We start from the raw sequence: 15,433 nt of genomic DNA, 5'->3' as shown, positions 1-15,433 counted from the left end.
GATATCACAGCGATATGGTTATTCACCTGTATGAATACGTTTGTGTGTATTTAAGTTACCTGCCTGACTGAATGATTTACCACAGATATCACAGTGATACGGTTGCTCACCTGTATGGATACGTTTGTGTTTAGTTAAGCCACTCTTTTCAGTGAAAGATTTACCACATAAATCACAGTGATATGGTTTCTCCCCTGTATGGATACGCTTGTGTTTAGTTAAGCTACTGTCATCAGAAAATGATTTACCACAGATATCACAGGGAAAACGCTTCACTCCCGTATGAATACGGATGTGTCGAATTAAGTGACTATAATTAGAGAATGATTTATCACAGATACTACACTTATGTGGCTTCTCCCCTGTATGAATACGTTTGTGTTTAGTTAAGCCACTATTTTCAGTGAAAGATTTACCACATATATCACAAGGAAATGGTTTCTCTCCCGTATGAATACGTCTGTGCCGAGTTAAGCTACTGCCAGCAGAGAATGATTCACCACAGATATCACAGGGATAAGGTTTCTCTCCTGTATGAGTACGTATGTGTCGAGTTAAGTGACTGTCATTACAGAACGATTTATCACAGATACTACAGTTATATGGCTTCTCCCCTGTATGAATACGTATGTGTTGAGTTAAGCTAAAGTTTTCAGGGAAAGATTTACCACATATATCACAAGGAAATGGTTTCTCTCCTGTATGAATACGTTTGTGTCGAGTTAAGCTATTGCCAGCAGAGAATGATTCACCACAGATATCACAGGAATAAGGTTTTTCTCCTGTATGGATACGCGTGTGTTGAGTTAAGTGACTGTCATCCGAGAATGATTTACCACAGACATTACAGTGATATGGTTTTTCCCCTGTATGAATACGCTTGTGTCGAGCTAAGCTATTCTTGTCAGACAATGATTTACCACAGACATCACATTGATGTTGTTTCTCTCCTCTATGAATTTGTTTGTGTTGATTGAATTTACTTTCTTCTAAGAATGACTCTTTGCAGATGTCACAGTCATATGATGACTTTCCTAATTCTTCAGACATCTCTTCAAGAATAATAAAATCGATTCTTCAAGTTGTACAGATCAACAACTTTTCAAAAATATTTCTCCTCTCACCAAAATATATGGATATTTTGCTTCTTTTCGTTTTTATAGTTTATCTAAATGTGATCAATGCCAATATTTAAAAATGTCGCAAATACTCTTTGGAAATCCATCAAAGTATATTTAAAAGAGAAAATTATCTCTTGCACATTTCAGACACAGAAGTAAAGAAATGCTTTCTCTCTCAGAGGAAATATTTTACTGTAATTCAGCAATGTTTTATAGAAGCAGGATTATATGTTTGTAGAATATCTTTGCAGAGTCTTTCAAACATGATACATATTGATGATTCTTTAAAAGTAAAAAATACTTTTTAGCCAATTTCATGTGATTTTCTGAAAGAATAGAAAAAATAATATAAGACATCAGGTATGTTTAAAAGGCAGATATTCAAAAGTGCAAATTTACGACATTTCTGATTTCATAAATTGTAGAAGCAATCCTTTATCTGAACTATTAAACTTATCCCATCTCTCTGTTTTCAAGAGGTTTATATCAGGGAGTAGACCACACTGTTGTTCCTTCTCGAGCCATGCCAGGCTCATAAGAGCCGGTTTCCTTGGCATGTAGGTTCTCCACCTGGATGGGACGCTAGTCCGTAGCAGGTAAGCTGCAAGTTGCAGGAGGAAAAAGTGAGAAAGTTGTAGTGTAAGGGTCAGCCAGAGCTGCGTGGAGGTTAGGTGTTTCGCTCGGTCTGAGATTTGAACCCGCGATTCCTAGACCGCGAGTCCACTGCTCTAACCACTAGACCATATACCTACACCAGACTACACTGTTATAAACCCAAACTCGAATATCAAAGTTTAAAAGGTTTCAATCGACTGAAAAATGCATCAATATACAATACAAAGATTGCTAAATTGTAAGCAAAACGACACTTCAATGCAATAATATTTTTTTGCAGCGAGTTGCTACATTCTTGACTCCCTAAAACCAAAGCTGAACATGTCGTCTGCAAAACAGAAGAGAACTCCACACAGTCGCAGTGCAGCAATCAAAACCCAAATCCCAACACACGCTTAAAACCATTCTCAAAGATTTTTGATTATTATAATGTCTACATATTTTAATGGACATAGAAATGTTTATAAGGCTTCAAGCACAAAAATTGAGGGATCTTTTCGGTTTGAACGGCAGTTTTTTAAAATAATTTCCATGAAACTAAACACTTTTAAATTTCGTATACTGGTAGAATGTGTTTATAAAAGCTTTTTTTCTCTTGGCTTTATTGAGAAAATTCTATAGTTTGTAAGATATTTGTTGTTTTTCTTCTTCAATTTCTGCAATTTCAACCAATCAGTGACGTCTATTGAGGTGAAAACATTCTGTGCCGTATGAATATGTCCCTCGTTTAAGAAACAGATTGGGTTTATTTACATTTCTGAAGAAAAAAGATACCCTTCCCACCACCCCTAACCCTAAAACAGATTGAAATGCAATAGATCGATACTAGGGTCATAATTATGGGTGACAATTTCATATGACACCACTAGAAAAAACTGCCGTTCAAACCGAAAAGATCCAAATTGAGTTATTAGTGACTGATATGAGTAAACTAAATTTCACAAGGCGATAGTTTCGTCGTGTCGATATTTTTCGTATCTTCTCTACTAATTTTCGAGTAAAAGGATTTTTTGTATTTATTTTTGGTCAGATTAGGTACTTTCTAGTGTTTCAATTCAAAGCCCTTTCATTTCGTCTGTAAACGATATTTGCTTTTTGTTTCAGTAATTCAAGTGCACATTCGTACTTTTATACATTCCCCATCTTTTCTTACAAATTACATCGTAATTTACCCGCATTTAACTAAATTGTCCAATTTACAAGTCAAAAAGAAAGAGGAATTTTATCTGAACGAGGTATTATTCTGACATTAAGAAATATAGGAAATAACGGCGATCCGGAAGGCGTAACCACAAATGCGATGAAATATCTAAAAGAGAAGGGATAACACAATGATACTTACTCTTTCCAACGAACGTTAATTCATATTTTGCAGGTCAACATAATAAAAATGCTGAAACTGTTTGTTTAGACATTTAATTACCAATCATTTGTATAGTTTTGATTGGGTTTTCTCTTAAATATCAGTTTGAAAGTGAAAGTGATCAAACAATCAAGGTGCGCGAGAAACTGGAGGAAGAATACAAATTAGGAAGAGTTAACAAGGGGAACTAACTCTTGTCTTCAAATATTAACGGCTTTACTGATATATATTTGAGTAACAGTATAACCCGGCGTTGCTCGGTATTAAGTTAGGATCGTTAAGTGATGAAGCGCTTTACTTCAAACCAAAATAAGTGACAATGACATCACATTTGAGCGAAATCTGATGAAGTTGGCAAAAGTAGGATCGCAGGCAATTTGATTGGGAAATACCATAAGGAATCAGTTTATCGATTATAATAATAATAATGAAATTATTGTATACAGTGCTCAAGTGCACCACAGCTTGTCAGAAAGTGCATATAAAGTATATGCAGTAATGTACAAATGTCTGGGAAGCGAACAGTGTATGAGTCAGATACATGCTTGCGTGTGTATGGAGGGGAGAAAATCAGGTGTAGTGTTGGCGAATCTCAGGAAGCATGGAAGTTTTGAAGGATGCAGTGCTCCCACAACTAACAACTGATGCCGGCAGTTTGTTCCATGCTTCAGCAACTCTCAGCATGATTGTTTTTTTTCTTTTTTTTGTGAGAACTTAAAACATTCAATGAGTCCTAAGTCTTTCGTTTGTCACTGTTATTTATGACATATTCCATCTCAGTTATGTTCGTATGAATAAACCAGGGTGTGTCAGCACCATAATCGTTTCTGCATTTCTACTGCTCCAATTTTTTCCTTTTTCACTTTTTCTGTAACCCTAAACCTAAAACCCTAATCCTCACCGTAACCCTAACAACCTAATCCTAAGTAGAGAAATTGTTGTAATGTTCCTTAAAGGTAAACCCAGTACAAACGCCCGAACGATGTCATAAATGAAAGTGGCAGACAAAATATACACCGCTGATAGTTGGTAACAACACCAGTAATTTTCTTCAGCTGAATACACGTCAATGATTGGTTGAAATTACCGAAATACGGCAATTTTAACACTAAATAATTTCGAAAATAGAAATTTTTCTCAACAACGCTAAGAGTAAAAGATGTTCTATAAGACATATTCTGCCAGTATATAAAATTTCAAGGTGTTTAGTTAAAGAAAATTAATTGAGTTACCCAAGAAAAGGCAAGATCCAAAGATATTAAGATTTGGGTGCAGGATTTATGACGTATTTAGCTGTTATTTTTAGCACATCTCATGACTACTCCATAGAGCATGTGTTTTCAGCATATAATAAGCCACAAAAAGAACATGTGCTAGACTAACTTGGTAACAGCTTGGCTTGTTACTATGGTAACAGTCACCTATATGTCTGCAGATTTCAAGAGGCTAAAATTACACAAAATTGCAAGCTTTAAAAGCTATTAACACTTTATTGATTTTTAGCAAAAATGAATTTCATGTCAATGATTACCTTAGAAAACTACAACAATACACCAAATATAAAATCAATTACAGTCAAACTAGAGTTCAAAAAAGATCCACCTTACCTCCTTCATATTCCTTAGTCTTCATTGTTATAATTTCTTGTATATTTTTAAACCAATACCCTTTCACCAGACACAGTGTTGATTCACTTTTTTGTTGCTCTGTATCTTTTCAGAACTTATAATAATGAAATTATTGTATACAGTACTCAGGTGCACCACAGCTTGTCAGAAAGTGCATATAAAGTATATGCAGTAATGTACAAATGTCTGGAAAGGGAACAGTGTATGAGTCAGATACATGCTTGCGTGTGTATGGAGGGGAGAAAATAAGGTGTAGTGTTGGCAAATCTCAGGAAGCATGGAAGTTTTGAAGGATGCAGTGCTCCAACAACTAACAACTGATGCCGGCAGTTTGTTCCATGCTTCAGCAACTCTTAGTGTGAAAGAATGTTTCCGAAAGTTAAGGGAGCTGTGCTTTATGTCTTTACTAATTCTATAAATACATATTTATATAATCTTTCAGCTGTTTATCCAAAATCCAAAACTGAAAATGGGAAAAGAGGAAGAAACAAAAAAATAGAAAAGGAAAAATAAAACATCAAAACAAACACCCATTCAACAAGTTCCTCAATTGGTTGCACAGTACAACGTTCCATGGGACCTCCAGGAAGAAGCCAACATGGTCATGGCATTTCCACGGGTGAGAGCGAAGACATTGGAATAGTTTCCAAATATTGGCACAAGGCCAGCAATTCCAAAGGAAGTGTTGAATTGATTATCTCAACACCATTGCTCAAAAGGGGCTTCTTTTCATCAAACCCATCTCTGGATGTAGGACAAAGTCCACTTTGGATGAATTTAAATGCAAATGTAATGTCAGAAGAATCACAGCTAAGCATTTTCCCCTAAGATTTTTCACGATCACCACACCACCACCATCATCATCACTATAAGTTTCAGGAACAAAATTTATTTCATTTCAGGTCTTTGATGATATCAACTTTTAACAATACAAACCCTATCTGCCTCCACTGTCCATCTCTTTCTATTTACTTCTCTTTAACCTCACTCTCTTACAAATAATGTATCCTAAACATATCTCTTTCTCTTCATTTTTCCCTTCAGCTAACCTGTTAACCAAATAATAAGTATTCCTTCCTCACCACACCACATATCATTAACACTTCTCCCTCCCACATTTCCTCTCATTCTTTACCTCTCCCTTCAGCTGACCACATGATGCTCTTAAACTAGTGGGACCCGTGAATATTTCATGAAATTAATAGCAAACCTATTCGGTTATTTCTGAAAACTTTATCTAAAACCTCGAAAGTGTAGCCTGTGTTGTGTCTGTATCAAAAGATAGTCACCCATCTCTTATTCATTGAAAAGTGAAGGAAATTGGAATGTAATAATGACACAATGCACTTCATATAGCTTATATATTTTATGCACAATTTTATACACTCAGCTCTCATACAATAAATATTCACTCTTATTTTTCTATTTTGACCATAAACAAATAAAATTACATTTTGAAATTGAAATGGTCAAATTTTTCTTCTAGAAAACAAAAATTGTATAGTAAAATATAGGAGTCACAATTTCTTATGAGTAAAAATTTAACGTAACATGGTATACACTGAAAACCACATCATTGGTAACTTATAAGCCAAGGTGATGGGTCAGAGCCAATACAAATTTCAATTTGTAGGTGATACAAAAATTTATTTCAATGAAAAGACAAAACCGTTTTCACTATGCACTCACCACCACATCTGTGTGTGTGTGTGTGTGTGTGTGTATTATTTTTGTGGGAGGTTTGGATAATATTTGCAGAGTAATTACAAATCACATAAAGAGACTGGAGAAAAGTTTGATATTATTTATTCAGCATTACATGTGTTTCATTTCCTAATAGGAATCACAAACTTTTACATGTAGAGAAAACAAGTAAATCTTTGAACATGTGTGTCAGTGTTTGTGTGTGTACCCTTGTCCAGATTGTATATTATGCTCGTAAATGGCCATCATGACCGTCATACTTGTGCAGTTGTTCATTTCCAGTCTTCTGAGTCAAAAATGTCTCACCAGGGAAAATATGTCCTTACCTAGAAACAGGTTGGTGAAAGGAAAGCATCTAGCTGAAGAAAATCTCCATCAATGAATTCCATCTGATCCACAGAAGCATGAATAGGAGAATGTTAAATGATGAGGATCATCATCATCGTGGTTCCTCTTCTGTATGAATGCATTTACATTTCAATAATTGATCATTTTCATAGATTGATTTAGCACAAATAGCTTAGGTTACAGTTATATCTTTCATATTAATAGGACTGTGTACAAACAATTCACCATTTTGAAAGAATGATTCAGGTTTAACATCACAGTGATAGGTTTTCCTTCCTCTGTCAATGCTCTTTTGATTCAATGATGGATGATCTGAGATGAAAGATTTACTAGAGATATCACATTCATAACATCGTTTCAATCAAGTCTAAAGGTTTTCCTCGGGGAATGTTATACAAGAAATGTCACTGTGCTATGGATCCTTTGCATAACGAATGCACTTGTGTTTAATTAATTGATGTTTTTGTGAGAATGATTTACTGCAAATATCACAATGATATGGCTTTACACCAGTATGAATAAGTTTGTGTGTCGTTAAAATACCCTTTTCAGAGAATGATTTGCCACAGACATCGCAATCATATGGTTGCTCACCTGTATGAATACGTTTGTGTGTAGCTAAGTTACCTGCCTGACTGAAAGATTTACCACAGGTATCACAGCGATATGGTTGTTCACCTGTATGAATGCGTTTGTGTCTAGTTAAATTACCTGTCTGACTGAATGATTTGCCACAGATATCACAGTGATATGGCTTCTCCCCTAAATGAATTAGTTTGTGTGTAGTTAATCTACTGCCAGCAGAAAATGATTTACCACAGGTATCACAGTGGTATTTTTTGTCACCTGTATGGATTTGTTTGTGAATATCTAAGCTATAACTACGAGAGAATGATTCACCACAGATATCACAGGGATATGGTTTCTCCCCTGTATGAATACGTTTGTGTTTAGTTAAGCCACTCTTTTCAGTGAAAGATTTACCACATACATCACAAGGAAATGGTTTCTCTCCTGTATGGATACGTTTATGACGAGTTAAGCTACTGCCAACAGAGAACGATTCACCACAGATATCGCAGGGATAAGGTTTCTCTCCTGTATGGATACGTATATGTCGAATTAAGTGACTGTCATTAGTGAATGATTTACCACAGATACTACAATGATATGGCTTCTCCCCTGTATGAATACGTTTGTGTTGAGTTAAGCTACAGTTTTCAGGGAAAGATTTACCACATACATCACAAGGAAATGGTTTCTCTCCTGTATGAATACGTTTATGACGAGTTAAGCTACTGCCAGCAGAGAAGGATTCACCACAGATATCACAAGGATAAGGTCTCTCTCCTGTATGAGTACGTTTGTGTTGAGCTAAGTGACCGTCATTCGAGAATGATTTACCGCAGATACTACAGTGATAAGGTTTCTCCCCCGTATGAATACGTTTGTGACGAGCAAAGCTACTCCTGTCAGACAATGATTTACCACAGACAGTACAGTGATATGGTTTCTCCCCTGTATGAATTTGTTTGTGTTGATTGAATTTACTTTCTTCTAAGAACGACTCTTTGCAGATGTCACAATCATATGATGATTTTCTTAATTCTTCCGACATCTCTTCAAGAAAAATAAAATCAATCCTTCAAGTTGTACAGATCAACAAATTTTCAATCATTTCTCTCCTCTCACCAAAATTTATGGATATTTTTCTTCTTTTTGCTTTTATAGTTTATTCCAAACAAATATCACTTCTCTTATATTTCTTCAAAATGTGATCATTGCCAATATTTAAAAATGTTACAAATATTTTTGTAAATCTATCAAAGTATATTTAAAAGAGAAAATTATCTCTTGCACATTTCAGACACAGAAGTAAAGAAATGCTTTCTCTCTCAGAGGAAATATTTTACTGTAATTCAGCAATGTTCTATAGAAGCAGGATTATACGTTTGTAGAATATTTTTGCAGAGTCTTTCAAACATGATACATATTGATGATTCTTTAAAAGTAAAAAATACTTTTTAGCCAATTTCATGGGATTTTCTGAAAGAATAGAAGAAATAATATAAGACATCAAGTATGTTTAAAAGGTAGATATTCAAAAGTGCAAATTTATAACCCTTCTATTTTGCTAAATTGTAGAAGTATTAAACTTATCCGATCTCATCATTTTTAAGAAGTTTATATCATAGAGTGGACACATGTATTATAATAATAACTCCCAGACACACACACACACACCAATATACATGTTAGTGATACTAGACATCTGATGTTTTCATTTCAGTCTTCTATCACATCAACACAGGTTTGGATATGGGAAGTTTACTGTCAATATTTTGTGGAACATTAAACATGAAGAAAATTCAGTAAAGAACGAATACTTGATGTCTGATTAGCACCGTCAAACTCTTTCTTGGGGAATTTCTGATGTATATCGAGTTTCGTGATGAGGGCTTCCCATTCCGTGATCCTTTTGCTGTTTCACTATAAATCTACGCCTTCAGAATCGGACAAAACAAGGATTGGGTGGCGAGGAAGAGAGGGGGATCAAGTTTGGAGTTTTCCATTTTAAATTAAAATTTGTTTTTGTTCCCCCATATTCTTAATCTCCGTGTTTTTTCCAGGTAGATTTTTTTTTTTAAATCGTTTTGCTGACTCTGTGCTAAACTAGATCCTGAAACGGGGCTAATGCAGTTTTGGAACCACTCGTTGAAAAATGCATTATATCGAAAAAATTTTCGCGAATTCCTACGTTGTAGATGTCGGAAATTACGAATATGCAAAAAAAAAAAATAATAATAATAATAAAAATTTAAATAATTTCATCCCCACCAATTTAAATTTTTGATTTTATTTCCTTTAGAGAGAACGTAGCGAATTGACGAACATATGCAAATCGAAATTAAATACAAGAACATTAAATTGACAAGAATTTGCGGGTTGTGTTTGCCTTAAATAATAATTTAATGTAAATTAAAAATACACCATTTTATGAGAAACAAAACATTAATGCTTAATAATTAATGCGATAAAGTTTCATAAGGAGCACAAATTTCACGAAGTCGATGGGGTACAATTGTGTAGGATTGCCTACAAAGTATGTAGTGTTTGTCGGAGATTTGGCTGTTATTTCTAGCATGAGGAGAAGCTGCTTCAAAGCCGATTTAATGCACAGATAGAAAACATCTACGCATGCGTAATAACGGGAAGAGTCTAAAAAACACCCTGTATATGCCCTGCTTTGGCAAGGGGGAAGGGGGATATTATTTTTATTTTTGAAAATTGAATTTGCTTCAGAATCATAATCAAGTCTAATGAAAAAGTTAAAAGATGCAACGAAAATTTTAGGAAAATGAAAATAAGGGGAAATTTTACTGGTGAGTGTGTTAAATTATAAGGCACAAAAAGAAAGTGACTCTCCCCCAGACACACTAAAATATGCTTCAACACACGAACTCATATAAAGAATCTTGCAAACCAAATCCAAAAACGAAACATAATCTCAGCATTTTTCCACGTATTTTACAAAAAAAAAACCCCAAAAGATTCTGAAAAGAGTGAAAATGAATTTGGAGAGGTGAAAGGCAAATTTTTTTTTTACATTCGGTATCTCCCTACCTGAAAATGTGGGTTGCTAAAAAACGAAATGAAACGAAATGAGGTTATGGTGACGGTCCGCCTTTTAATTTTTCTCTTGTTCTTTTTAGTGTAAGTACTTTTAATGGGGCGTAATATTGAAAAACATCAATAGACATTTCAAAGTAAAACGAGGGTGGTCCTGCACGTACTAGAAACAACAGCCAAATCTCCCTTAAACCACGCACTTTTTCCTTGTCCCCAACCAAAGACCTTGTAAAATTTCACAAGGCGATAGTTTTTAAACAATGGCCATCAGCCTTCATTTTATATGTCGTGTCGATATTTTTTTTTAATAGCTTCACTACTAATTTTCGAATAAAATATTATATAAACGGGTTTTTATATTTATTTTTGGTCAAATTAGGTACTTTCTAGTGTTTCAATTCAAAGCCCTTTCATTTCGTCTGTAAACTATTTGCTTTTCGTTTCAGTAATTCAAGTGCAGACTCGTACTTTTATACACACCCCAACTTTTCTTACAAATTACATCGTAATTTTCCCGCATTTAACTAAATTGTCCAATTTACATGTCAAAAAGAAAGAGGAATTTTATCTAAACGAGGTATTAATCTGACATTAATAAATATAGGATATAACGGCGATCCGGAAGGCGTAGACACAAGTGCGATGAAATATCTAAAAGAGAAGGGATAACACAATGAAAGTATTAAAAGAACAGCCTTACTTTTATATAATTTCGTCTTTGTTTATTGAGATTCTTTCTTTTGACTTATTCAACATGGAAACAAACAGATGTACGTAATATGACACTTAATACAATAGAAATGTCTTTATAATACTTACATAGTAATTGATATAAAGAGAGAGTCAACGAGTCAGAGCGGACACTGACAGCTTCAAGAGAATTTCTTCCTTTTTCCAACGAACGTTACTTCATATTTTGTAGGTCCACATAATAAAAAAATGCTGCATCTGCTTCTTTAGACATTTAATTACCAATCATTTGTATATATTTGATTGGATTTTCTCTTAAATATCAGTCGTAAAGTGGAACTGATCAAACAATTAAGGTGCGCGAGAAACAGGAGGAAGAATTAACTATGAACAAGGGGAACTAACTCCAATTGGAAAGCAACTGCCAAATAAAAAGATCCCCCCTACCTCATATTCCTTAGTCTTCTTCATCATTATAATTTTTATGTTGTCATCATCATCATCATCGTTTAACGTCCGCTTTCCATGCTAGCATAGGTTGGACAATTTGACTGAGGACTGGCGACCCAGATGGCTGTATGGGCACCAATCTTGATCTGGCAGAGCTTCTACAGCTGGATGCCCTTCCTAACGCCAACCACTCCGAGAGTGTAGTGGGTGCTTTTATATGCCACCGGCAACACTCAAGTGGTCCTTTTTTTATGTGCCACCTGCACAGGAGCCAGTCCAGCGACGCTGGCCACAACCTCAATCGAATGTTTTTTCACGTGCCACCTGAACAAGTGCCAGTAAGGCGACGCTGGTAACAATCATGCTTGAATGGTGCTTTTTACATGCCACTGGCACGGAAGCCAGTTTGCTGCTCTGGCAACGATCACACTCGTATGGTACTCTTAGCGCTCCACTAGCACGGATGCCAGTCTTCGAATTCGATTTCACTTGCCTAAACAGGTCTTTGCAAGCAGAGTTTAGTGTCCAATGAAGGAAAGGTACGCATAAGTGGGCTGGTTACACCCTTGGCATAGGCCACAAGGTTCTGGTCTCATTTGGCTTGCCGGGTCTTCTCAAGCACATCTCGGTCACTAGTCATTGTCTTGGTGAGACCTAATATTCGAAGGTCATGCTTCACCACTTCATCCCAGGTCTTCCTGGGTTTACCTCTTCCACAGGTTCCCTCAACCGCTAGGGTGTGGCACTTTTTCACACAGCTATCCTCATCCATTCTTGCCACATGACCATACCGGCTCAGTTGTCACTCTTGCACACTACATCTGATGCTTCTTGGGTCCAACTTTTCTCTCAAGGCACTTGCATTCTGTCGAGTATGTACACTGACATTACACATCCATCGGAGCATACTGGCTTCATTCCTTGTGAGCTTACGCATGTCCTCAGCAGTCACAGCCCATGTTTCACTGCCATGTAGCATGGCTGTTCGTACACATGTCAGACATCTTTTACTCCGAGCGAGAGGCCCTTTATCACCAGCAGAGGTAAGAGCAGTCTGAACTTTGCCCAGGGACATCCTGTCTTGAATTACTCTGTTATTGCCTGGAGGACTATGATAAATAGGAGGGGGCTAAGGACTGAACCTTAGTGGACCCCTACCTCTACCCGGAATTCTTCACTGCACTCGTTGCCAACCCTCACCTTACTGACAGTGTCCCTGTAAATGGCTTAAACAGCTCTCACTAACCATTCATCTTTCCCTAGTTTCCTCATTGACAACCAGATAAGGGATCAGGGGACCCTGTCAAAGGCTTTCTCCATGTCAACGAAAGCCAGGTACAGAGGTTCATCTTTGGCTAGGTATTTCTCCTGCAGCTGTCTTACCAGAAATATAGCATCAGTGGTGCTTTTCCCTGGCACAAACCCAAACTGAATCTCCTCTAAACTGACTCCCTAATTAGTTAGGCTATGACCCTTTCCATGACCTTCATTGCCTGATCTATACATATATATATATATGATAACCAGCTTGTGTGTCAGGCCAACCAAAGCCTTGTGAGTGGATTTGGTAGATGGAAACTAAAAAGAAGTGGGTTGTATATATGTATAAATATATATATGTATATGTTTCTGTGTTTGTCCCCCCAAACATCGCTTGACAACTGATGCTGGTATGTTTATGTCCACGTAACTTAGCGGTTCTGCAAAAGAGACCGATAGAATAAGTATTAGGCTTAAAAGTAAAGTTCTGAGGTCGATTTGCTTGACTAAAGGTGGTGCTCCAGCATGGCCACAATCAAATGACCGAAACAAGTAAGAGAGTAAAGAGATATGTGTATGTATGTGTGTATCATTTTTGCGGGAGGTTTGGATAATATTTTTTGCAAGATAATTACATAACACATAAGGAGACCGGAGAAACGTTTGATATTATTTATTCAGCATTACATATGTTTCATTTCCTAATAGGAATTATAAACTTTTAGATGCGTAGAGAACATGTAAGATATTTCCTATAAAAAATTCTTCAGACATACATATGTGTGTGTGTGTGTACCCTTGTCCAGATATTATGTGATGTTCGTAAAGGGCCATCATGACCGTCATACTTGTGCAGTTGTACACTTCCAGTCCTCTGCGTAAAATACGTCGCACCAGGGAAAATATTTCCTTGCTTGGAAACAGGTGGGGATTGGTCACAAGAAAGGGACCCAGATGTAGAAAATCTGCATCAATGAATTCCATCTGATCCACAGAAGCATGAATAGGAGAATGTTAAATGATGAGGATCATCATCATCGTGTTCCTCTTCTGTATGAATGCATTTACATTTCAATAATTGATTCATTTTCGTAGATTGATTTAGCACGAATAGCTTAGGTTACAGTTATATCTTTCATATTAATAGGACTGTGTACAAACAATTCACCATTTTGAAAGAATGATTCAGGTTTAACATCACAGTGATATGTTTTCCTTCCTCTGTCAATGCTCTCTTGATTCAATAATGGATGATTTCATGTCAAAGATTTACCATAGATGTCACATTCATATAGTTTCTGTATTCTGTGGATGTCTTTATAATATAGTTTCAATCATGTGTAGAGATTTTCCTGAGGTACAAGCTTGTCCTTCTGAAGGAATGTTATACAACAATTGGGTCCTTTGCATAACAAATACACTTGTGTCTAATTAAGTGATGTTTTTGTGTGAATGATTTACTGCAGATATCACAATGATATGGTTTTAGCCCAGTATGAGTAAGTATGTGTGTACTTAAGATACCCTTTTTAGAAAACGACTTCCCACAGATATCGCAGTGATATGGTTGCTCACCTGTATGAACACGTTTGTGTGTCGTTAAGTTAGCTGTCTGACTGAATGATTTGCCACAGATATCACAGCGATATGGTTGCTCACCTGTATGAATACGCTTGTGTCTGGTTAAGTAAACTGCCTGACTGAATGATTTGCCACAGATATCACAGTGGTATTCTTTGTCCCCTGTATGGATTTGTTTGTAAATATCTAAGCTATGAGAGAATGATTCACCAGAGATATCAGAGTGAAATCGTTTCTCACCTGTATGAATACGCTTGTGTTTAGTTAAGCCACTCTTTTCAGTGAAAGATTTACCACATAAATCACATCGATATGGTTTCTCCCCTGTATGGATACGTTTGTGCTTAATTAAGCTACTGTCATCAGAAAATGATTTACTACAAATATCACAGGGATAAGGCTTCTCTCCTGTGTGAATACGTATGTGTCGAATTAAGTGACTGTCATGAGAGAATGATTTACCACAGATACTACAGGTATATGGCTTCTCCCCTGTATGAATCCGTTTGTGTTTGGTTAAGCCACTGTTTTCAGTGAAAGATTTACCACAGATATCACAAGGAAATGGTTTCTCCCCTGTATGAATACGCTTATGTTTAGTTAAGCTGCTGTCATCAGAAAATGATTTACTACAGATATCGCAGGGATAAGGTCTTTCTCCTGTATGAGTACGTATGTGTCGAGTTAAGTGACTGTCATTGGAGAATGATTTACAACAGATATCACAGGAATATGGCTTCTCCCCTGTATGAATACGCCTGTGTTTAGTCAAGCCACTGTTTTCAGGGAAAGATTTACCACATATATCACAAGGAAATGGTTTCTCCCCTGTATGAATACGCTTGTGTTTAGTTAAGTTACAGTTTTCAGGGAAAGATTTACCACAGATATCGCAGTGATATGGTTTCTCTCCTGTATGAATACGTTTGTGCCGAGTTAAGTGACTGCCATTTAAGAATGATTTACCACAGATATCACAGTGATATTGTTGTTCCCCTGCATGGATTTGTTTGTGTTGATTGAATTTACTTTCTTCTAAGAAT

General features: G+C 36.2%; 1 protein-coding gene across 1 annotated transcript in view; it reads right to left on the bottom strand.

The window, feature by feature from the left end:
* Positions 1-50: 50 nt before the first annotated feature.
* Positions 51-15,433, bottom strand: part of LOC118768306 (zinc finger protein 345-like) — a gene marked incomplete at its 5' end in the record, with an annotated part of 30,149 nt that continues 14,766 nt past the window's right edge. The window contains 2 exons of the mRNA XM_036514503.1: positions 51-67; positions 147-895. Of these exons, the coding sequence (XP_036370396.1) occupies positions 51-67; positions 147-895 (766 nt within the window). The remainder of the gene's footprint in view (positions 68-146; positions 896-15,433) is intronic.

Source organism: Octopus sinensis, linkage group LG28 (assembly GCF_006345805.1).
Source record: "Octopus sinensis linkage group LG28, ASM634580v1, whole genome shotgun sequence".
NCBI classification, from domain to species: domain Eukaryota; kingdom Metazoa; phylum Mollusca; class Cephalopoda; order Octopoda; family Octopodidae; genus Octopus; species Octopus sinensis.
Note: the sequence above shows the minus strand (reverse complement) of the source record. Positions and strands in the feature narration are given on the sequence as shown.